The sequence below is a fragment of the Ctenopharyngodon idella genome, chromosome 13 (assembly GCF_019924925.1).
Source record: "Ctenopharyngodon idella isolate HZGC_01 chromosome 13, HZGC01, whole genome shotgun sequence".
Taxonomy (NCBI): Eukaryota; Metazoa; Chordata; class Actinopteri; order Cypriniformes; family Xenocyprididae; genus Ctenopharyngodon; species Ctenopharyngodon idella.
This window is the reverse complement of record NC_067232.1, coordinates 21399563-21417203: the sequence shown is the minus strand read 5'-3', so window position 1 is coordinate 21417203 and position 17641 is coordinate 21399563. Positions and strand designations below refer to the sequence as shown.

The following is a 17641-nucleotide window of genomic DNA, read 5'->3' as shown; positions in this document are numbered from 1 at the left end:
CGCCCTGGCAGTGGAACAGCAAGGCCAATGCTCTGTGTAGAAGGTATGATCCACCTCTTGCACAACCACATAATGATCCTATCCTACCACCATTTGCCATCATTGCCCCCATCAGCTGGGACATTTTGGAAGAAATCCAGAGATTGCAACAGACAGAACCTGCACCACCAGAATGCTCACAGAACAAACACTATGGCAAAACACTATGGCAAAGCCAACATATTGATATTCTACTTAAACATCTTATTATGTTGGCTTGGCACCAAACTCGCCACAGACCTTGGCCCTAGTGTCTAGTTAGTTGCTATATCTTTTTAGACAGATCAGATGTACAGTTTTTTTTAATATTCATTTTTTAAAAGTCAAAAATTTTCCATAGACTTACATAGACAGAGCAAAAATGCGCCCTCTAGAGGAGCAGTACCGTTCACTGGAGGAAGCCGGTAAAGAAATCATCTTGTTTTGTCTGTTCGTCATTTAACTTGTGTTTTAAGCTTGCCAGTTTGAACCATTCTAGCGACTGTATTAATATACAATATGGAAAACATGAAATAGATACTTTTAGAGCTTAATGTGATAAATAGAGACGCACTCGCGAGTCTCATGTAACCCAGGCAGCGCCCGCGAGGCTGCCGCTCGTGCATTCGAGCAGATGAGAGAGAGACAGAGAGACAGCTGCACGGAGCGATGAAAACGTTAATATAGAGTGAAAAGTGATTAAATACAACTGAAGGATCAGATTTCTGCACGGATGCCACAATGGGAAGAAGCTTTGCACGTCTTACACCTTGTATGGATAGGTTTATCACTGTCCTATTTGCTCATATTGTAGCAGACGAGCTCTTACTTTCGTTTTTGTCCTCCCTATGTTCGTCATTCACATGTGTTTTTTAACCTTTTAAAACAAAACATTCCAGCGATTCGACAAGATTCTATCATAAGAACACATTAAAAAGTTACATTTAGTAAATGCAAGCTGTTTTGATGACATAAAGAGCTACGACTGCCCGTCTCTGAACGCGACTGCTCCAGACCCGGCGCCAGACACAAATTCACGGACGGGCATTACATTTTTTCAGTGGGGCACAAATGAAATCAACCTCATTGCATAATAACATTAATTATTAATTAAATGGACCAAGTAGCCTAGCCAGATTAAAACGGCAATAACAAAAATAAATATAGCTGCAAGCAGCGAAGACGGGCCCAAGCCCGGTGGCACCGCCAACTCAGTGGCTTCAGGGAAACTGTGCACAGCGGGCAATAGGCATTTAAAACGGGTAAACATAAAAGGAATATGTCAAAGTCATTTGAATACACCACATTTACTGCAGCAGTTGGTGCCCATATGATCACAAACCACAACAGCCATATCCATGAGATTGTTTAAATCTAGATGAATTTCATGTCATAGAATGTCATAGGTCAGTTTCAAATGAGTGCAGAATATCATCCTAATTTTCCATGTCTGTGTTTTTTCTCAGACAACCTCTATAGAGCAAATTACATACTGTTATTTGAGAAAATTGTAATCCAGTCTTAATGCGAATGTCTGTGATTGCTGATTTTGTATTATCCTAACAATTCTCTTCATGTGTTTTGACCTCCCTGAGCTATTGTTTGTGCACTAATCTTAAGCACCAAAAGCATGCTTTCATTTAATTTCAATATGTGTGGTATAAAAAATAAAATTATAAAATTAATAAATAGAGCCAAATCACAGAACCTGCAAAGATGATTTTAACATCAGTCTCAGGTGATAGTAAGGTACATGTCTAGATTTTTCTGCTCACTTATGCAAGTTTATTGTAAACAGACACTTTTATAAAATAATGTGAAATGTACTTAAATAGAGTTTTTAATAAATTTGAATTATATCAATAAATAATTAATTTAAAGACATATGCATCACACATTATATTTGCAAACACAGCACATGACCTTCTCTAACGCCCATGTCTAGAAAACACACTCTCCTCTGTTGTTTAAAAAAAAAAAAAAAAAAAAAAAACAGATGAAAGAGATGTTAGTCTTGTATGAATGTACCTCAAACAACTTTGAGAAAACTAGTCCTGTCCGAATAGTGATATAGTGTCATGGCTCAATTTCAAATGCGTGTGAAGTTATCATTTATAAGTTCATCAATAAATGGGTTAAAGGCCACTAATCAAGACTGTAACACACACATACACATACACACACACACTCACACACACAGAGAGACTGAAGGAGTGAGAGGGGAGGGGAGAGGAGGAGGGAGGGGGTAGGGGGGTTTGGACAGAGAGAGAGAGTCTATGTCTGTGTGTGTCTGTGTGTGTGTGTGTGTGTGTGTGTGTGTGAAAAATCCACATTAAAACCAAAATATCTGACTTCCTGTTGGTCGGAGCTAATGACTGTAAATTAGAAAGTTATCCGGCTTAATGAGAACAATATGTGTACTGAGTTTGTTGACTGTAGTTTAAACTAACCCCCCACTTTTGTCAAAAGATGGCGCTATAGAGGCCCTCCTCCCCACCTGTTTCTACGGTTTTGCCCATGTCTACTGGTTGACATCTCTGATGTTTGTATCGAGTTTCATGCAATTTGAAGCATGCTAAGCATCTCAAAAGCATCCAAAACTAATATTAAAGTTTAATGCGTTGCCATGGCAACAGTGTTTGAGATATCACGATTCTTTTCACAGGTCTATATCTGCTGTGTATTGACATTACACTGATGAAGTTTGAAACAAATATAATTTAAGAAAACTAACAACCGAAAGAAATATATGTATTCCTCAGATGTAATATTTGATCTGTACATCAGCATCGGGTGGGAAAAGCGTTATAATCTCATTTGCGGTAGAGAAAGCTGCTTACATGCAGTCTGTGATATATGCACTTAATGTTTCTATGCACTAGAGGGCGCTCTAGTTCATTCCCTTGTATGTTGTGTTGGAGTAACAAAAAGAAGCCGGAGTTCCCAATAAACAAGTGAGTTAACACGGCAATCGTCTCAGCGTATTATTCATGCTATATTAAAAGGATAAATATAACATATTGGCGACGAGGACTATCTATGTCGAACTCATAATTTAATGCGACGGTGGAGAACTGGCTACTGAATACGGCAGATCTGACGAATGTAGTGAACTCTTGGAACAACAACCCGACGAAATGGCTATGTTTATTGGTCATATGGATGCCTTTGATGAGTCAGCCGAACAGTGGGCTACCTTCGTAGAAAGGTTTGAACAATTTGTTTCTGCAAATGACATTGCAAATGAGAAACGAGTTGCGGTGTTGCTGAGTGTAATGGGTTCATCTACGTACGGACTGCTGCGAAGCTTAGTTGCTCCGGATAAACCTGGTGTGAAGTTATACGACGACATTGTGACTGTTTTGAAAGAACATTTCTCTCCGAAACCGATCGTAATTGCAGAAAGATTTAGGTTTCATAACCGCAGTCAACAGGAGACAGAAACAGTAGCACAGTATGTCGCAGTTTTAAAAAAGCTGAGTGAACACTGCAAATTTGGGACGCATCTGCAAGATGCATTAAGAGATCGCTTTGTGTGCGGGCTGAAAACGGAGTCTATGCAGAAACGTCTACTGATGGAAGCAGCTCTCACGTTCCAGAAGGCAGTGGAGATTGCAGTGTCTATGGAAACGGCTCTTTGAAAGTGAATGCACTGTCCTTGCAAGAGAAAGAAGGATGCAAGTGCTACCATTGTGGAAGAACAAACCACAACGAGAAAGACTTATTACAAAGAGCTGCAGTGCCACAACTGTGGTAGAAAAGGACACATTTCCGGAGTGTGTAGAAATAAAGGGAAACACACTACTGAATGTAAAAAGTTAAAGTCAAAGAGGATGAAAAATGTCCAACAGAAAAAAAAAGTGCATCAGATGAATGTGAAAGACTTATCAAGTAATGATACTACAGATACAGAGCTTGCACTGCATGTGATGACTAGGAAGGAGGAATTGTCGCACATCTGTCTAAAGCCAAAAGTAGAGGAAGAAATTTTGGAAATGGAATTAGATACTGGAGCTGCTGTCTCTTTAATTTCAAGAGAACTTTATAATGCACGATTAGCTCATAAACCACTGTGCACAACAGACGTGATCCTGAAAACGTATACTGGAGAGGTGGTGTCTCCACTAGGGGTCATAGAAGTCAAAGTGAAAATGAACAAACAAAAAGCAAAATGACCACTTTATGTTGTGGAAGGAACCGCCCCACCACTATTCGGCAGAGAGTGGCTCAAGAAAATCAAGCTGAACTGGTGTGAAATTAAGAGTGTGAGAAAGGATGCACTTGAGACAGCGCTAGCAAAATACAAATATGTCTTCAGGAAAAGACTGGGCTTGCTAAAAGGTATCGAAGCCACAGTGTCACTCAAGCCACAGTCTCAGCCACGATTTTGCCAAGCGCGCAATGCCTATGCGCGCAATGCCTATGCCTTGAAGCTGAAGGTTGAGGCCGAAATAAATCGTCTAGTGGAGCTAGGGGTCATCTCCCCTGTGACATGCAGCGAATGGGCCACGCTGATCGTGCCAGTTGTAAAAAGGAATCGAGATGTGAGGATTTGTGGAGATTTTAAGGTAACAGTGAATCGGGCACTCTGTGTTGAGCGGTACCCAATTCCACTAATAGAGGATTTATTTGCGTCATTAGCGGGGGGCCAACGCTTCACCAAATTGGATCTCTCAAATGCCTACCTACAAGTTCCTGTGGCAGAAAGCTCACGTAAGTGCCTCACAATCACCATGTCAAAGGGGCTGTTCTGTTACAATCGTTTACCATTTGGTATTGCTTCGGCCCCTGCAATCTTTCAAAGGGCCATGGATCAGATTTTACAAGGCCTTCCCAATGTTCATTGCTATCTAGACGATATATTAGTGACTGGGTCAAATGACAAGCAACATCTTAGGAATGTTGATGCAGTCTTCGGTCGTCTGAATGACTTTGGGCTATGTGTCCAACGTGAGAAATGTGAATTCTTTAAAGATTCACTGGAGTATTTAGGGCACATCATAGATGCTCAGGGTCTTCATAAGTCACCAGAAAAGGTCAGGGCAATCGTGGATGCGCCTGCACCGAAGGACGTCAGTCAACTTCGTTCATTTCTGGGACTTATAAACTATTACAGTCGATTCATCCCTAACCTCGCATCAGTGTTAGCACCCCTTAATGCTCTTCTGTGCACAGGAAAGCAGTGGCTGTGGTCTCATAAGTGTGAGGATGCATTCGACAAGGCAAAAAAATTGTTGCTGTCACAGAGCGTTTTGACACATTACAATCCACAGTTACTGGCCTGTCAGACTGGCCTTTGATGCATCGCCATACAGTGTTGGAGCCGTCATCTCACACATACTCCCAGACGAGCAGGAAAGGCCAATAGCCTTTGCCTCGAGAACACTGAGCAAAGCAGAGCAAAACTATGCTCAAATTGAAAGGGAGGCACTTGGAATTGTCTTTGGAGTAAGGAAATTCTACCAATATCTGTACGGGTGAAAGTTTACATTGCTCACAGACCACCGTCCACTGACAACAATCTTCAGTCCAACAAAAGCCATTCCATCCATGGCTGCAGCTCGGATGCAGCGCTGGGCTTTGTTGCTGGCAGCCTATGATTACGATATCCAGTATAGAGACGGTGCACACCACTGTAATGCAGATGGATTATCACAACTACCTCTGCCAACCGCACCTCAAGTCAAGCTGGATACGGTGGAGTTGCTTCAAGTAAAGCATCTTGATTCCTTACCAGTGCTGTGTTCAGATGTTTGTAAAGAAACCAGATCTGACTCCACTATGTCACAAGTAATGGAGATGGTGGCAACCGGACGTTTTTCACAAGTCACAGATACAAACAATGTGCTTGCCCCATACATGAACAGGAAAGATTAATTAACTATGCAACTGGGTTGCCTTATGTGGGGTTGGAGAGTGGTCATCCCACCTAAGCTGAGATCCAGGGTACTGGCAGAGCTGCACACTGGACATCCGGGTGTCGTAAGGATGAAGGCAGTTGCTCGTAGTTATGTCTGGTGGCCTGGTATTGATGCTCAAATTGAACAATTGTCAAAAACCTGTCACTCATGCCAGCAGACGCAAAAAGCTCCTGGTCCCTCACCATTACACCCTTGGAAATGGCCAGAGTCACCTTGGCAACGCATACATGTGGACTTTGCAGGTCCATTTGAAGGACACATGTACTTAGATGCTCACTCCAAGTGGCCCGAGGTGTGTGTGATGGAATCAACTACGTCTACCAAGACCATTCAGGTACTGAGGGGACTGTTTAGTCGTTATGGACTCCCAGAAGTGCTCGTTAGTGACAACGGGCCTCAGTTCACTTCGGATGAGTTCCAGACATTTCTCAAGGCTAATGGAGTGACACATACACGTTCAGCACCTTTTCACCCAGCTACAAACGGCTTGGCTGAGCGCTTGGTTCAGACATTTAAGCGCGCACTACGTTGTTCTAAGGGGTCAACTTCAGTTCAACAAAGGCTGGACACCTTTCTACTGGCGTACCGAAACACCCCACACACCACCACAAAGGAATCGCCTGCCATGTTGTTCCTGCACCGCAGATTGCGATCTCGCTTAGATATGTTGAAACCCAATGTTGCCTCTGTGGTTGAAAAAGCACAAAACAAACTGTGCCAGCAACGTCAAGTGCATGCTAAAGACAGAACATTTGCTGTGGGTGACAAAGTACTAGTTCGTGATTATCGGAGGGGAAAGAAGTGGACACCTGGTGTTGTCTCAGCAAAGACAGGCCCTGTATCATACACTGTCAATGTGGGACTTTCAGTTCACTGGAGGCGTCATGTTGATCAGATGTTGGCACGTCTAACTGACTGTGACAATGGAGATGAAATTGGACCAGAGGTCAGTGATGTCCGTGAGGGGAATCTGACAGATTCTTGTGAACATCAGAAGAAACATCACTTCCTAGTTTCGATCCAGTCCAGCCTGGGATGGCACAGCCTGTGGATTCATTCCCAAGTGAAACAGTGGAGGTGTTACGCACTCCACGCAAAGAGACTAAGAGATACCCTGAATGTACCATTAAGCCCCCAGTACGGTTTAGCCCATAAGGTTCACCTAGGTGGTATAAGTCGATTCATCTAATGATTATAGTGTTCAATCACAGTTGTTCTATATTTCTGGTACTACTAGAAGTATTACGCAGGTGTATAATTGTGTCATGCAATATATATATAGACATGTAAAGAAGAAGAAAAGACGCACCTTTTTGTTCATGTTAGTGTATGTAACATTGTTACTGAAGTGAATACAACAACATTATGTGGGGAGGAATATGTGATATATGCACTTAATGTTTCTATGCACTAGAGGGCGCTCTAGTTCATTCCCTTGTATGTTGTGTTGGAGTAACAAAAAGAAGCCGGAGTTCCCAGTAAACAAGTGAGTTAACACGGCAATCGTCTCAGCATATTATTCATGCTATATTAAAAGGATAAATAAAACACAGTCTATACACAGGGAAAGTAATCGTGAAGACAATGAATTAAACGTAAACACAGCTTTTGTGTCTTTATCAGCTTTTCCTTATATATTCTGGCCTTGATAATTAACACATACACTTGCTCTATTTCTGTAAATCCATTTTTGTGAATGAATGAATGAATGAATGAATGCATGATTCTCTAGCCATTGCTCTGGTCTTCGTTAACAGCCGGTAGCTGCACCTGCTGGTGAGGATGATTAACAGCAGATGGAGATCATGCATCGGCAATCTACTGCTATTCCTGCAGTTCCCGGATGTCCATTAAGCATCTTATATTAACTATAATGAGAATCACTGATGTATTCTACATAACCATGACAACCATGGGCAAGGTAGACGTTCCACGCACATGCTTTAACACAAATTGTGGATTTGATTTGATTTTGTTGAACCCCTAGAATGGTTAGTTAGGGAGGCAGAGACTTTTACACTGCCCTAGTAAAAATTGTTGGCAATGATGTTTGACTCTGACCTCTTCCAGAGTGCAGTTACACAAGGCAGCCATTTGGTAATGAAATGGAGGACCACTATTGACCATATGCACAGAACATTCGTAAGAACTTCTGCAATAATATAAGCCAGCTGGAAAACTTCCAGTGAAATGTCACTTGTTGGTGTGTCGGTATCTTCAATGTCCTGAGGTAGCTTTAACAGCATCAATAGTGTATTACTTAGTTTATAATCAGAATATAGTCACTTAATGTCAGGCGTTGGTTGTGTGAAACACACGCAGATGATGGAGCTCCAATATAAACGTCATTAATGACAAAACTCAGGAGAACAAATACATAGCCAAACATAAACGAGAACCAACAGAGACTGAGGGAGAACACAGGGAATATATACAAGTCAAACAAAGGGGCTAACGAGACTAATAAACAAGACACACCTGGGACCAATGAACTCAAATCAGGGAAACCATAGAAACAAACCAGTGACGGGAAAACTGAGAATAAGGAACGTGACAAAAGGAAACATAAACAGAACCCTGACACTCAGGCCTAGCATTAATTAAGTTCTTCAAACTTAAGACGACAAAAAAAGAGATGTGCCTCAGTGTTCCTCAGCAAAATTCAGTTCGATCATCAGTTTTCACACTTTCGTGTGAAAAAAAGTGTCAACACAAGTGTGCAAAAATCATTGAGCTTACGCTACACTGACTGACAGCTTCTGTGATTATAATGTATTTATAATCACAGAAGCTGAATGAATTACACAGAAAGCCTTTCTGTGTAATTCATTCACAAGAAAAGTTTTTGTTTTTCATGAGATTTTGTGAGTACTTTATACTTCACCTTGACAAAATGTATTTTTAAACCTAGTGATTTTATAATGTTTAATATTTATTCAAAAGCGAAACTGAGTGAACAGTAAATGACTAATATGAGCCAATAAATGTTCCTTTGCCGTCATCTGCTAGTTATAGTGGTAATTAATGTCTTTTTTGTTTTTAAATAAAAATGTTTTCTATCAAATATTGGATTTCCTACATCTTGAAACGTTCAGTTTTACAAATGGGGACAGTCTCAGAAGGATGAACAAATAATGTTTGTGGTCATTACATTAAAAATAACATTTGAAGTGCTGGAAAAATGTTGCGTGTGTCTGTCTACAGACACCGTGTTTCTCATTTAAATGTTCCCATGAGCTTTGTCTTTATTGCAATCAATAAAACTAGTTTATTGGCAAATTAGGCAAGTGTGATAACTGCATTAAAATTTAAATACAACATTAAAAAGTCAACCATTGATGGTTTTGTGTCGATGAACAGTGAGTACAGAATGACAACTAACAGTTCACCGGAAATGCCCAAGCTGGCTTAACGAAAACCAGTAAGTAACTGTCCATATGGTCTCAGTTGGTCCTTTGACAGAAGACGAGAGAGGCAGACTCTTGAGGTTGCACTCTGGATAAGGGTTGCACTCTGGATAAGGGTTGCACTCTGGGTAAGGGCAATGGAGGTGGGAATTAAGAGATTTCCAAAGGGGGGATTGATGAACTATTTTATTAATCCTACTGAAAACAATAGAACTAGTTTGAATACTATAAAGCAGGGGTGTCCAATTCTGCTCCTGGAGGGCCACTGTCCTGCAGAGTTTAGCTCCAACCCCAATTAAACACACCTGAACTATTAGGGTTCGGAAGGAAGAGGATTCAATTTGCAGGGTAATACACAGTTTATAAGGGAAACAGATCAAGGAGTAACAAAAGCTAGGTCTAGACTGGATAATGTCCACAGTCAATGACAGCCTCAGGTAGCAAGACAAAGTCCATGGAACAGAAACGCTCAGCCAAGAGCAGTCTGCAGCTCAGGAGGTCAAGGATGATGGCGAACAAGACAGCGGGAGCAATGGGCAGTGATGGCAGGTGAAGCGGGGAGAAGAGAAAGGGAGATGGCAACGGGGAAGCCGGAGGTAGCGGGAAGACAAGCACAATCCAGCAGCCAAGGAAACAAATAAAAAGTAAAAGAAAATCTAAACTAAGCTGATCTGAAGGCAAAAACCACAAGAGAAAAATAAAATAAAACAAAAAATAAGTAACCAGAAAAAACTGTTATGCCAAGAAAAAAAATGAAAAATTAAATCAAGTTGGTTAAAACTAAAAGTCAAAATAAAGCTAGAAATCAAACAGAGCTCTAGTCACAGCAAAAGAAAAACAACATAGAAATAACTTGGAATTAGGCAAAAAAAAAAAAAAAAAAAAATCAAACTGAAGAAAATAAAGCTTGACTAGAAAACTAGGAACGGCACAAAAAAAAACAAGACGTGAACAACAAGACGCATTAACACGATCTGGCAAGGAACAAAAAATACGAAAGGGATATAAAGGGAAGCTAATGAGGAGTAACATGTGAGATTAATAATGAGTTAACAGGGTAACAAGAGGGCGGGGCAACAATAGGCAGTTGAACGCATGGCGCAAACAACACAACAACACGTGCCGAAGCACATGACGAACGAACACAAACACCACATGCCGAAGTGAGTGATCGGACAAAGAAGACAGCCATGCGTTCCGGACGAACAGCGGTACAAACACAAACACAAGGCAGATCAACCCGCCATCCTGACATGAACCAGCTCATCAACGTTTTTAGGCATACAGGAAACTTCCAGGCAGGTGTGTTGTGGTAAGTTGGAGCTGAACTCTGCAGGACAGTGGCCCTGAACCACCCAGGTGTGCTGTGGTAAGTTGGAGCTAAACTCTGCAGGACAGTGGCCCTCCAGGAATGAGTTTGGACACCCCTGCTATAAAGCCAGATGTGTTTTGAGGCCTCATGGCCTACGTAACTGTGAGGGTCAAGTGTATATGAGAAGGTAGTGTGGCCACTGAGCAGATTTCGCTTAAGTCAGGGGTTTTTCCATTAAACAACAGGTGGCTGTGAAAGAATAAGACCATTATTAAAAGGTGTCACATTGATTGTCCTTGGAGAATGTTATATGTTGCCTCTGATAAAGGGCTGACCATCAATTGGCAGGTTTCCACAATTAGAGAGAAAGGTGAGAGAAGAAAGACTTAATTGTTTGAAACAGGAGGGGTAATTCTTACCAGAGAATTAAGTCACTTGGTTATTGTGAAATAATAGATAAGAAAAATGTATAAGAACTGAGCACTGGCCAGAGACATATTCAGATGTCCTGCAGGCATCTCAGCTTTGTTGATTTGTTCAATAAAGTCTTATGACTTTTCTCCACAACATAAGCAGGCTTTTGAGCATATCGGCTTGTTAAGTCTTACGTCATGCACCACCGCTTCCGGGTCCAAACACTCTACCAGATGCCCCAAGAAAACAACAAACAGTGCTAAAATACACTTACAATGTGATGTAATACTACAGAAAAATTATAATCCTAACCTTTATCTCCATACTAAAATCCCAGATGGCCAGACAGTGATTCATCTTTTATAAATCGTTAAAATATTTGTGTCCGTGAACACGGAGACTGTAGTGTACACCACAAGTTTTTAAATGCTTAACTTAAATGTGTAATATGAATAAATAGTGCTTATGAATGGCTGTTGAGATAGTATTCTCAAGTGAAACGAGTAGAGTCTTGGACCCCGAAATTAGCATTCCTTACGTCATGACTTAACAAGGAAATAAAATGTCTTTATAAACTAAAATGGCTATCAAACAATAATAATAGCAGAGGCAAATGTGGATGATTCTCACCTCTCCTTCTCGAATATGTACTTCTTTATGCTTGCCATTCTCTATCACTTTCAAAACCATGTCACCCCTCACCTGGTAAAAGAGCTGAGACACAAAGACAAGTGAAACAGGAAGAAAGTGAGAGGAATATTAGTGTTCTGTGAACTGTGAATAACAAATATTTTAGCTTGTATGCCTTTGTTTAAAAATCATCAGCTTTATAATTGTGACCTCTATTACAAATGTAGTGAAACTACTTTTTCAGAAACTCTTTGGTTGGTGGTTGGTGGGGGGTGGGGGGTGGGGGTAAAGTAAACTCTTATCATGTAACCATGGCTTAGCTGGATGGATTGTGCTGACCTCTAGTAATCAAAATTAAAACATTAACTAAAGAACAGTTCTGACTGGCTTACTAAACTATAGTTAATTTAAAAAAGTTCTCAGCAAGTGACAGTTCTATTAAATTCCTGCTATCATTTGATTTGAGAATTGGCCACTGTAAAGGTGCTGTAATTTATTTAATGGCATGCAAAAATGTCTCTACTTTCTAACAGGTACCAAGGAATTAGGTGTCATTTACACATGTAAATTTATTCACTTAAGGGATGATTTTATCCAAAGTGACTTACAAATGAGGAATCTATAAGCTATTTATAACAAGTAACATAAGAAATGCTGCAATTTAAAGTTTCAAAATTGCTCCAGAGAAGTACAGACCAGAGCAGAGATGAAAGGGACATTTTTATATGGAAATAGTTAAGACAGCACTGTCTTGAGATTTGTTTCCAATAATAATAATAATATAAAATGATCAGGTGATCTTTTTGCTACCCTTAAAACTAGCCAATCAGACCAATCAAACACTCTCTGTTTATAAATCATTTTGTGTGTTTGAAAATACTGACATAAGGTTGGCTGCCATGTCTTTGAATGGCAGGGCTTTGGGGAGATGATGAGTGGGTCAAGTTAGAAAAATAGTTAAAGCTAGCAAAATTACTATAATCACTTACAGCACCAACATACATAATGATGTGATATTGCACTTTCTGTGTATAAATGTTAATATTCAGCTGGTTGTTATGTATTTTTTCATTTATAGTGGCGTTATCTAACCTATTGTAAAGCTCATGGCTAATTCTGTTTTTATCACCTGTAAGCAATCTCGGTGCAGTCTGATTCCCAAAATACAGTGCAGTTAATCAAGAGAAAAGCAAGCCAACTAGTCTTGTCATGTCATGAAAATTTGCAATTTATTGTTATTTAATCTTATTTGGTAGTACATGAATAGCCTCACCTCTTCCCCTTCCTCAATGTGATAATCCTTTCTCACATTTGGACCACCAACATACATAATATTCAATTGATAAAAGAACCTAAAGAACCATGTAAAGACAGGTGTTATTGTTTGTAAATTTGAATTTATAAAACATATTTTTTTGTTTATTGATGAAAGATAATTTCAGCTTACTTACATTAATTTGTTGCAAACAGGTGGTACAAATGAACTTTCATTCTCAGCAATCCACTTGTCAATGTTCACATGAAGAGAATGGTTGGTCATTTTTCTCTCTAATTTGGGAATACAGCAAAATGCTTAAAATAATCTGTCTGGGTAGGCAACAACTTTTTGAGCTGTGGGTTCACTACATCAAAGAATTTATGACAAACCTTTGAGTTAATGAATAATGGGGGTGGTGCTCATACATGCAGTATGTGACCGTGAGGTTGAAATCCATGTTTATGCAAGCAGTAACCTTTCAGTGCTGACACTGCAGCATAAACCTGGATTTCAATATAGAGACCATTGTTATACAGGTTTTTGTGTGATATAAATTATGCACACCAATTTTATTTTTTTATTTTTTTTGAATGTCAGGCCAGTGCGAGCCAGGGCTAACAACATGCCGGACAGGGCCAATAGCCTTGGACCTACAGCACCAAGGCCAAAATCAAGTTGCGTTTCCACTGTTGGGCCAGTAGCCCTGCAGCGCTACCCTAAATCCCGCCGTTAACACACCTCCATAGAATGACGTCACAAAAACCCACCAGCTGACAGAAAACTAGCTAGATCGCAATATGAGCATGACAGAACCGAAAGTTTGGTCTTTACTAAGATTCCAGCATCGATATTTGACCAATGTTTTATAATAAAAAAAAATGTTACAGTGACAGCAATTTATTAATTTGTGTCAGGAGTACACATCAGTCATGCTGAATCAAACTGTTATCATTTCACATAAAAAGAGAACACATACCTATTCAGTTGCACCTGCCTCCATTTATTCCAAAAGTCCAAAGGTTTACACATTTAGAAAAATATTGATACATAGAAAAATATCATACGTTTACATCACTTTTTTTTTTTTTTTTTTAGAAAGAGTGAGCATTTCTATTAATTTTTCACAAAATTATGCGATTTGAGAAGGTTTGAGTGATCTCTCCCATCTCACTATACTTATCCTTTCAATGGTTAGCATTTAAGTAGCCTTTAGCATCGCATATAGCTTTATTTCTGCCTCATAAGAATCCCCATTGGATCGCAATCAGATGTTATTTCAAACACTCGCTGGTGTCTGAAAGTTAGTTTTGAGCTGAAAATTGTTTAAAATGTCTTAAATGTTGAAGTTAGCTGGTAGCCTGATAAAATAACATGGGAAATGAGCAGGGGTGTTGACCGTCTCTTGACTCTTGGCCTTTGTTCATGACCACTCCTCAAGCCCCAGTTGGCCCTCTTTGGACCAAGGTATTCCACACTAGCAGCACTAGCACCTTCGCTTTTGGCCCGACAGTGGAAGCACGGCTATTCTGAGCTTAATCTGAGCTTATATTGGTCAAAAATGACTATATACTGAAAATGAATGGGGGAGATTGAAAATAAGAGAAACATTTAGTGTTCAGGAGGCATGTTAATCATGTTCATGTTCACATATGTACATATGTGCTGGCAAAGATAAAGGCCTCGACCTGAGCATGCGTGGATGCATTCAAAATCCTTAACATGTTAAAATAGTTTAACGCAAATAATGCAATAAGTTAATAAATTGTGTCATTAACGTAACTTACATCACACGGTTAAATGATCTTGGGAGTAGGGTGTTTAACACACTGAGCATCTACAATGGCGCTAGCACCTGAAACCCTGGTAGGCGGAAATTTCTATTCTAACCACTTAACCCAGTTTTGCTTCTCTGTTAGCGATCATTTTAAGCCGCTAAACTCCAGGAAAGTTTTCAGTCCAATTATCCAGTATGCGAACGCATTCAAACAATCTGTCCAAAACAGTGCTAATGTAAAGAAAACATCCCACGCCATATTCCAATCGGATTTGCATAAAAAGTCCGGATTTGGACTGACAGTCCGAACAAGGCTTTAGATTACCCTATTTGCCTGTCTGGTTGCTTGTTTGGATTGGTTACTTGTGTTTTGACTACAATTCTGGATTGTTCAATAAATGCTATGTTCGGATCCTCACTCAAGTGTCTTCAGTGTATGTCCCTCAATTGTCCTCAGTGTGAAAAGATGGATCTCAAAATCATACAGTCACTGCTGGAAAGGGTTCAAATATGCAAATGATGCTGGAAAACTGAATAATTTGCAGGACCTGAAGGATTTTTCTGAAGAACACTGGACAGTTAAACTGCTCAGGACAAGCAAGGAACTCAAGAACAACCATCACAAAAAAAAAAAAAAAAAACAGTCATAGAACATCCAGGTAATGCCACACTTTTGAACAGGGTCTTTTTTATAAATTTGTCTATTTTTTGTGTTGTGTGGCCTATATGTAGTAATCTTTTCTCTTTTTTTTCGTAAAATACCTTAATCAGGACAGTACTAAATAAAAATAGCATGCATTTTGTATGATCCATCTTACTTTGATAAAATTATTCACATTTTCACAGATTCAGCAAGGGGTATGTTAACTTTTCAGCACAACTGTATATATATTTAAGTACTGTGTATATGCGTAACTATATATGCTATATATATGCGTAACTACTGTAATTTCGAGATGACAACACGTTAAGTTCTACTTGGAGCTGTTCACTTTCTCAGACTGGGAATTATTTGAATCTGCAGTATAATGTAAGTAATGGAAATCCAGACTAGATGAAAGTGTTTAACCTAAAACAGGCTTTATTGGAGAAGGACTTGGAAAAACAGGTGAGTGACAAAACAGCAACGAAAACAATGATGAAGATGGTGATGTAAAAATGTGAGTTAAAGTCCTTGATTAAATACTGAGGAGTGAGCACACACACACACACACACAAAACAGGTGAGAATACAGATGAGGCTGGGCTGATGAATAGGTTAACAATGATGGCTATCATGTAAGTACCATAAGGGAACGCTGGAGTACAGGTAGGTAACACAAGAGATCAATGGAGTAACCGATACAAGGCTTTACTAGGGGATCGCTGGAGTACAGGCAAGTAGTTTAGGAGATTGCTGGAGTAACAGGAAAGCAGTCTAGGAGGACAGAATTCTACAACCCTGCTCCTGGGGACCCACTGTCTTGCAAAATTTAGGTGTGTTCACGCCATGTCTTAATTACCGTACATGAGATTTCAACTTGTAAAAATTCCTGTCATGTCCTCGGGGAGTTTGTAATTACAACTTAAGCTGGGAATTTTCTGAGAGCTCCTACTTGTACCACGTGACCACTAGGGCTGGACCAGAATATTCGAATATGCGTTTGGTAGGTTGGTATTTGATTTTCAATTCTGGGATTCGAATATTCGTTTTTTTTTTGTTTTTTTGGGGGGGGGGGGGGGGGGGGGGGGGGGGGGTGTTGCACATCAGTTCTCATTCACGCTAGAATATGTTTACACTAGAGATGCACCGATACTAAATTTCTCTGAAGACGTCTGTGTGCGGTGGCTGTTGATGCACTGACTCCAGCTTCAGTCCACTCCTTTTGAAGATCTCCTAAGTTCTTAAATCGGCTTCGTCTGACAATCTTCTCAAGTCTGCGGTCATTTATACCCTGAGAATGGTAATTTAATAGAACTTGAAATTAAATATTCTAATAATATGAGATACTGATTTTTTGATTTTGATGAGCAGCAAGCTGTAATCATCAAAATGAAAACAAAAAAGTCTGGAAATATTTTACTTTATGTCTAATAAATCTAGAATATATTTAAGTTTTACTTTTTGAATTAAATTACAGAAAAAAAAATAACTTTTTCATGATATTTTAATTTATTGAGACGCACCTGTATTAATTACACTCAAATAAAAAACTGACATATAAAACTTAGTATCACATAAGGTAGTTTTCATAAGCACGTCTTCATGGCAAATTTGCACAAACATATAATTAACAGTAAATAAGCTCCTCTCTAGTGTTTTTTTTTATTTTTTATATGTAGATAGCTAAGGAACTGTGAACATTGGAAAACATTCCTGAGCTAAAATTGCTCGATTGCTCCTGTCTGTCCTAACTCGATTGCTCCTGTCTGCCTCGCTGCTCAGATTGGTTTGCGTCTGTAACTCCGTATAGCTTTGTTTTGAATCTCTTACTTTTATTCATTGTTGCTTATTTTTTTATTACCTTATATGTAATATTGCCTACCACACTAATCTGACGCCGCTAGCTTGTAATATTTGAATCTAAATCGCTGTTACAACGCATTTGCATTTGCAGCGCTAGCTTGTTAACTTGTTAACAGTCGCTCGCGCGCTCCTTTTTCAACGCGTTCTTCAAACAGCTGTGGTAAGTCGGATCAGTCTACAAACACGGTGAGTCATGTCATCCTCTCCCAGCATTGCTACCTGTTCCATTTGCCACATGTTTACCATAGCTCTCTCTGTCAGCGACGAGGGATTTACATGTCATAAATGTAGGGAAATAGTCAGGCTGACAGAGAGAATCTCAGAATTAGAGACACGCATCCAAACTTTAATCGAGGATAGTAAGAATGCAAGGGCTTCAGATACTGTTTTGGATGTGACTA

The 17641-nt window shown here is 39.7% G+C and overlaps 1 protein-coding gene and 1 long non-coding RNA gene across 7 annotated transcripts in view; one reads left to right on the top strand and one right to left on the bottom strand.

Annotated features, from left to right (window-relative positions):
* The window catches only part of LOC127524958 (uncharacterized), a 302506-nt gene that overhangs the window by 183758 nt on the left and 101107 nt on the right, over positions 1–17641 (top strand). The window lies entirely within an intron of this gene.
* The window catches only part of haao (3-hydroxyanthranilate 3,4-dioxygenase), a 52586-nt gene that overhangs the window by 22078 nt on the left and 12867 nt on the right, over positions 1–17641 (bottom strand). For 5 of the 6 annotated variants that reach the window (XR_007933210.1, XM_051917046.1, XM_051917049.1 and 2 more), the window contains exons 2-4: positions 13154–13250; positions 12976–13054; positions 11703–11786 (exon numbers count right to left, since the gene is read on the bottom strand). Coding sequence is in view for 5 of the 6 variants with exons in the window: in XM_051917046.1 (XP_051773006.1) it covers positions 11703–11786; positions 12976–13054; positions 13154–13250 (260 nt within the window). In the remaining variant the exon portion in view is untranslated. The remainder of the gene's footprint in view (positions 1–11702; positions 11787–12975; positions 13055–13153; positions 13251–17641) is intronic. The other variant, XM_051917050.1, reaches the window with a different exon arrangement.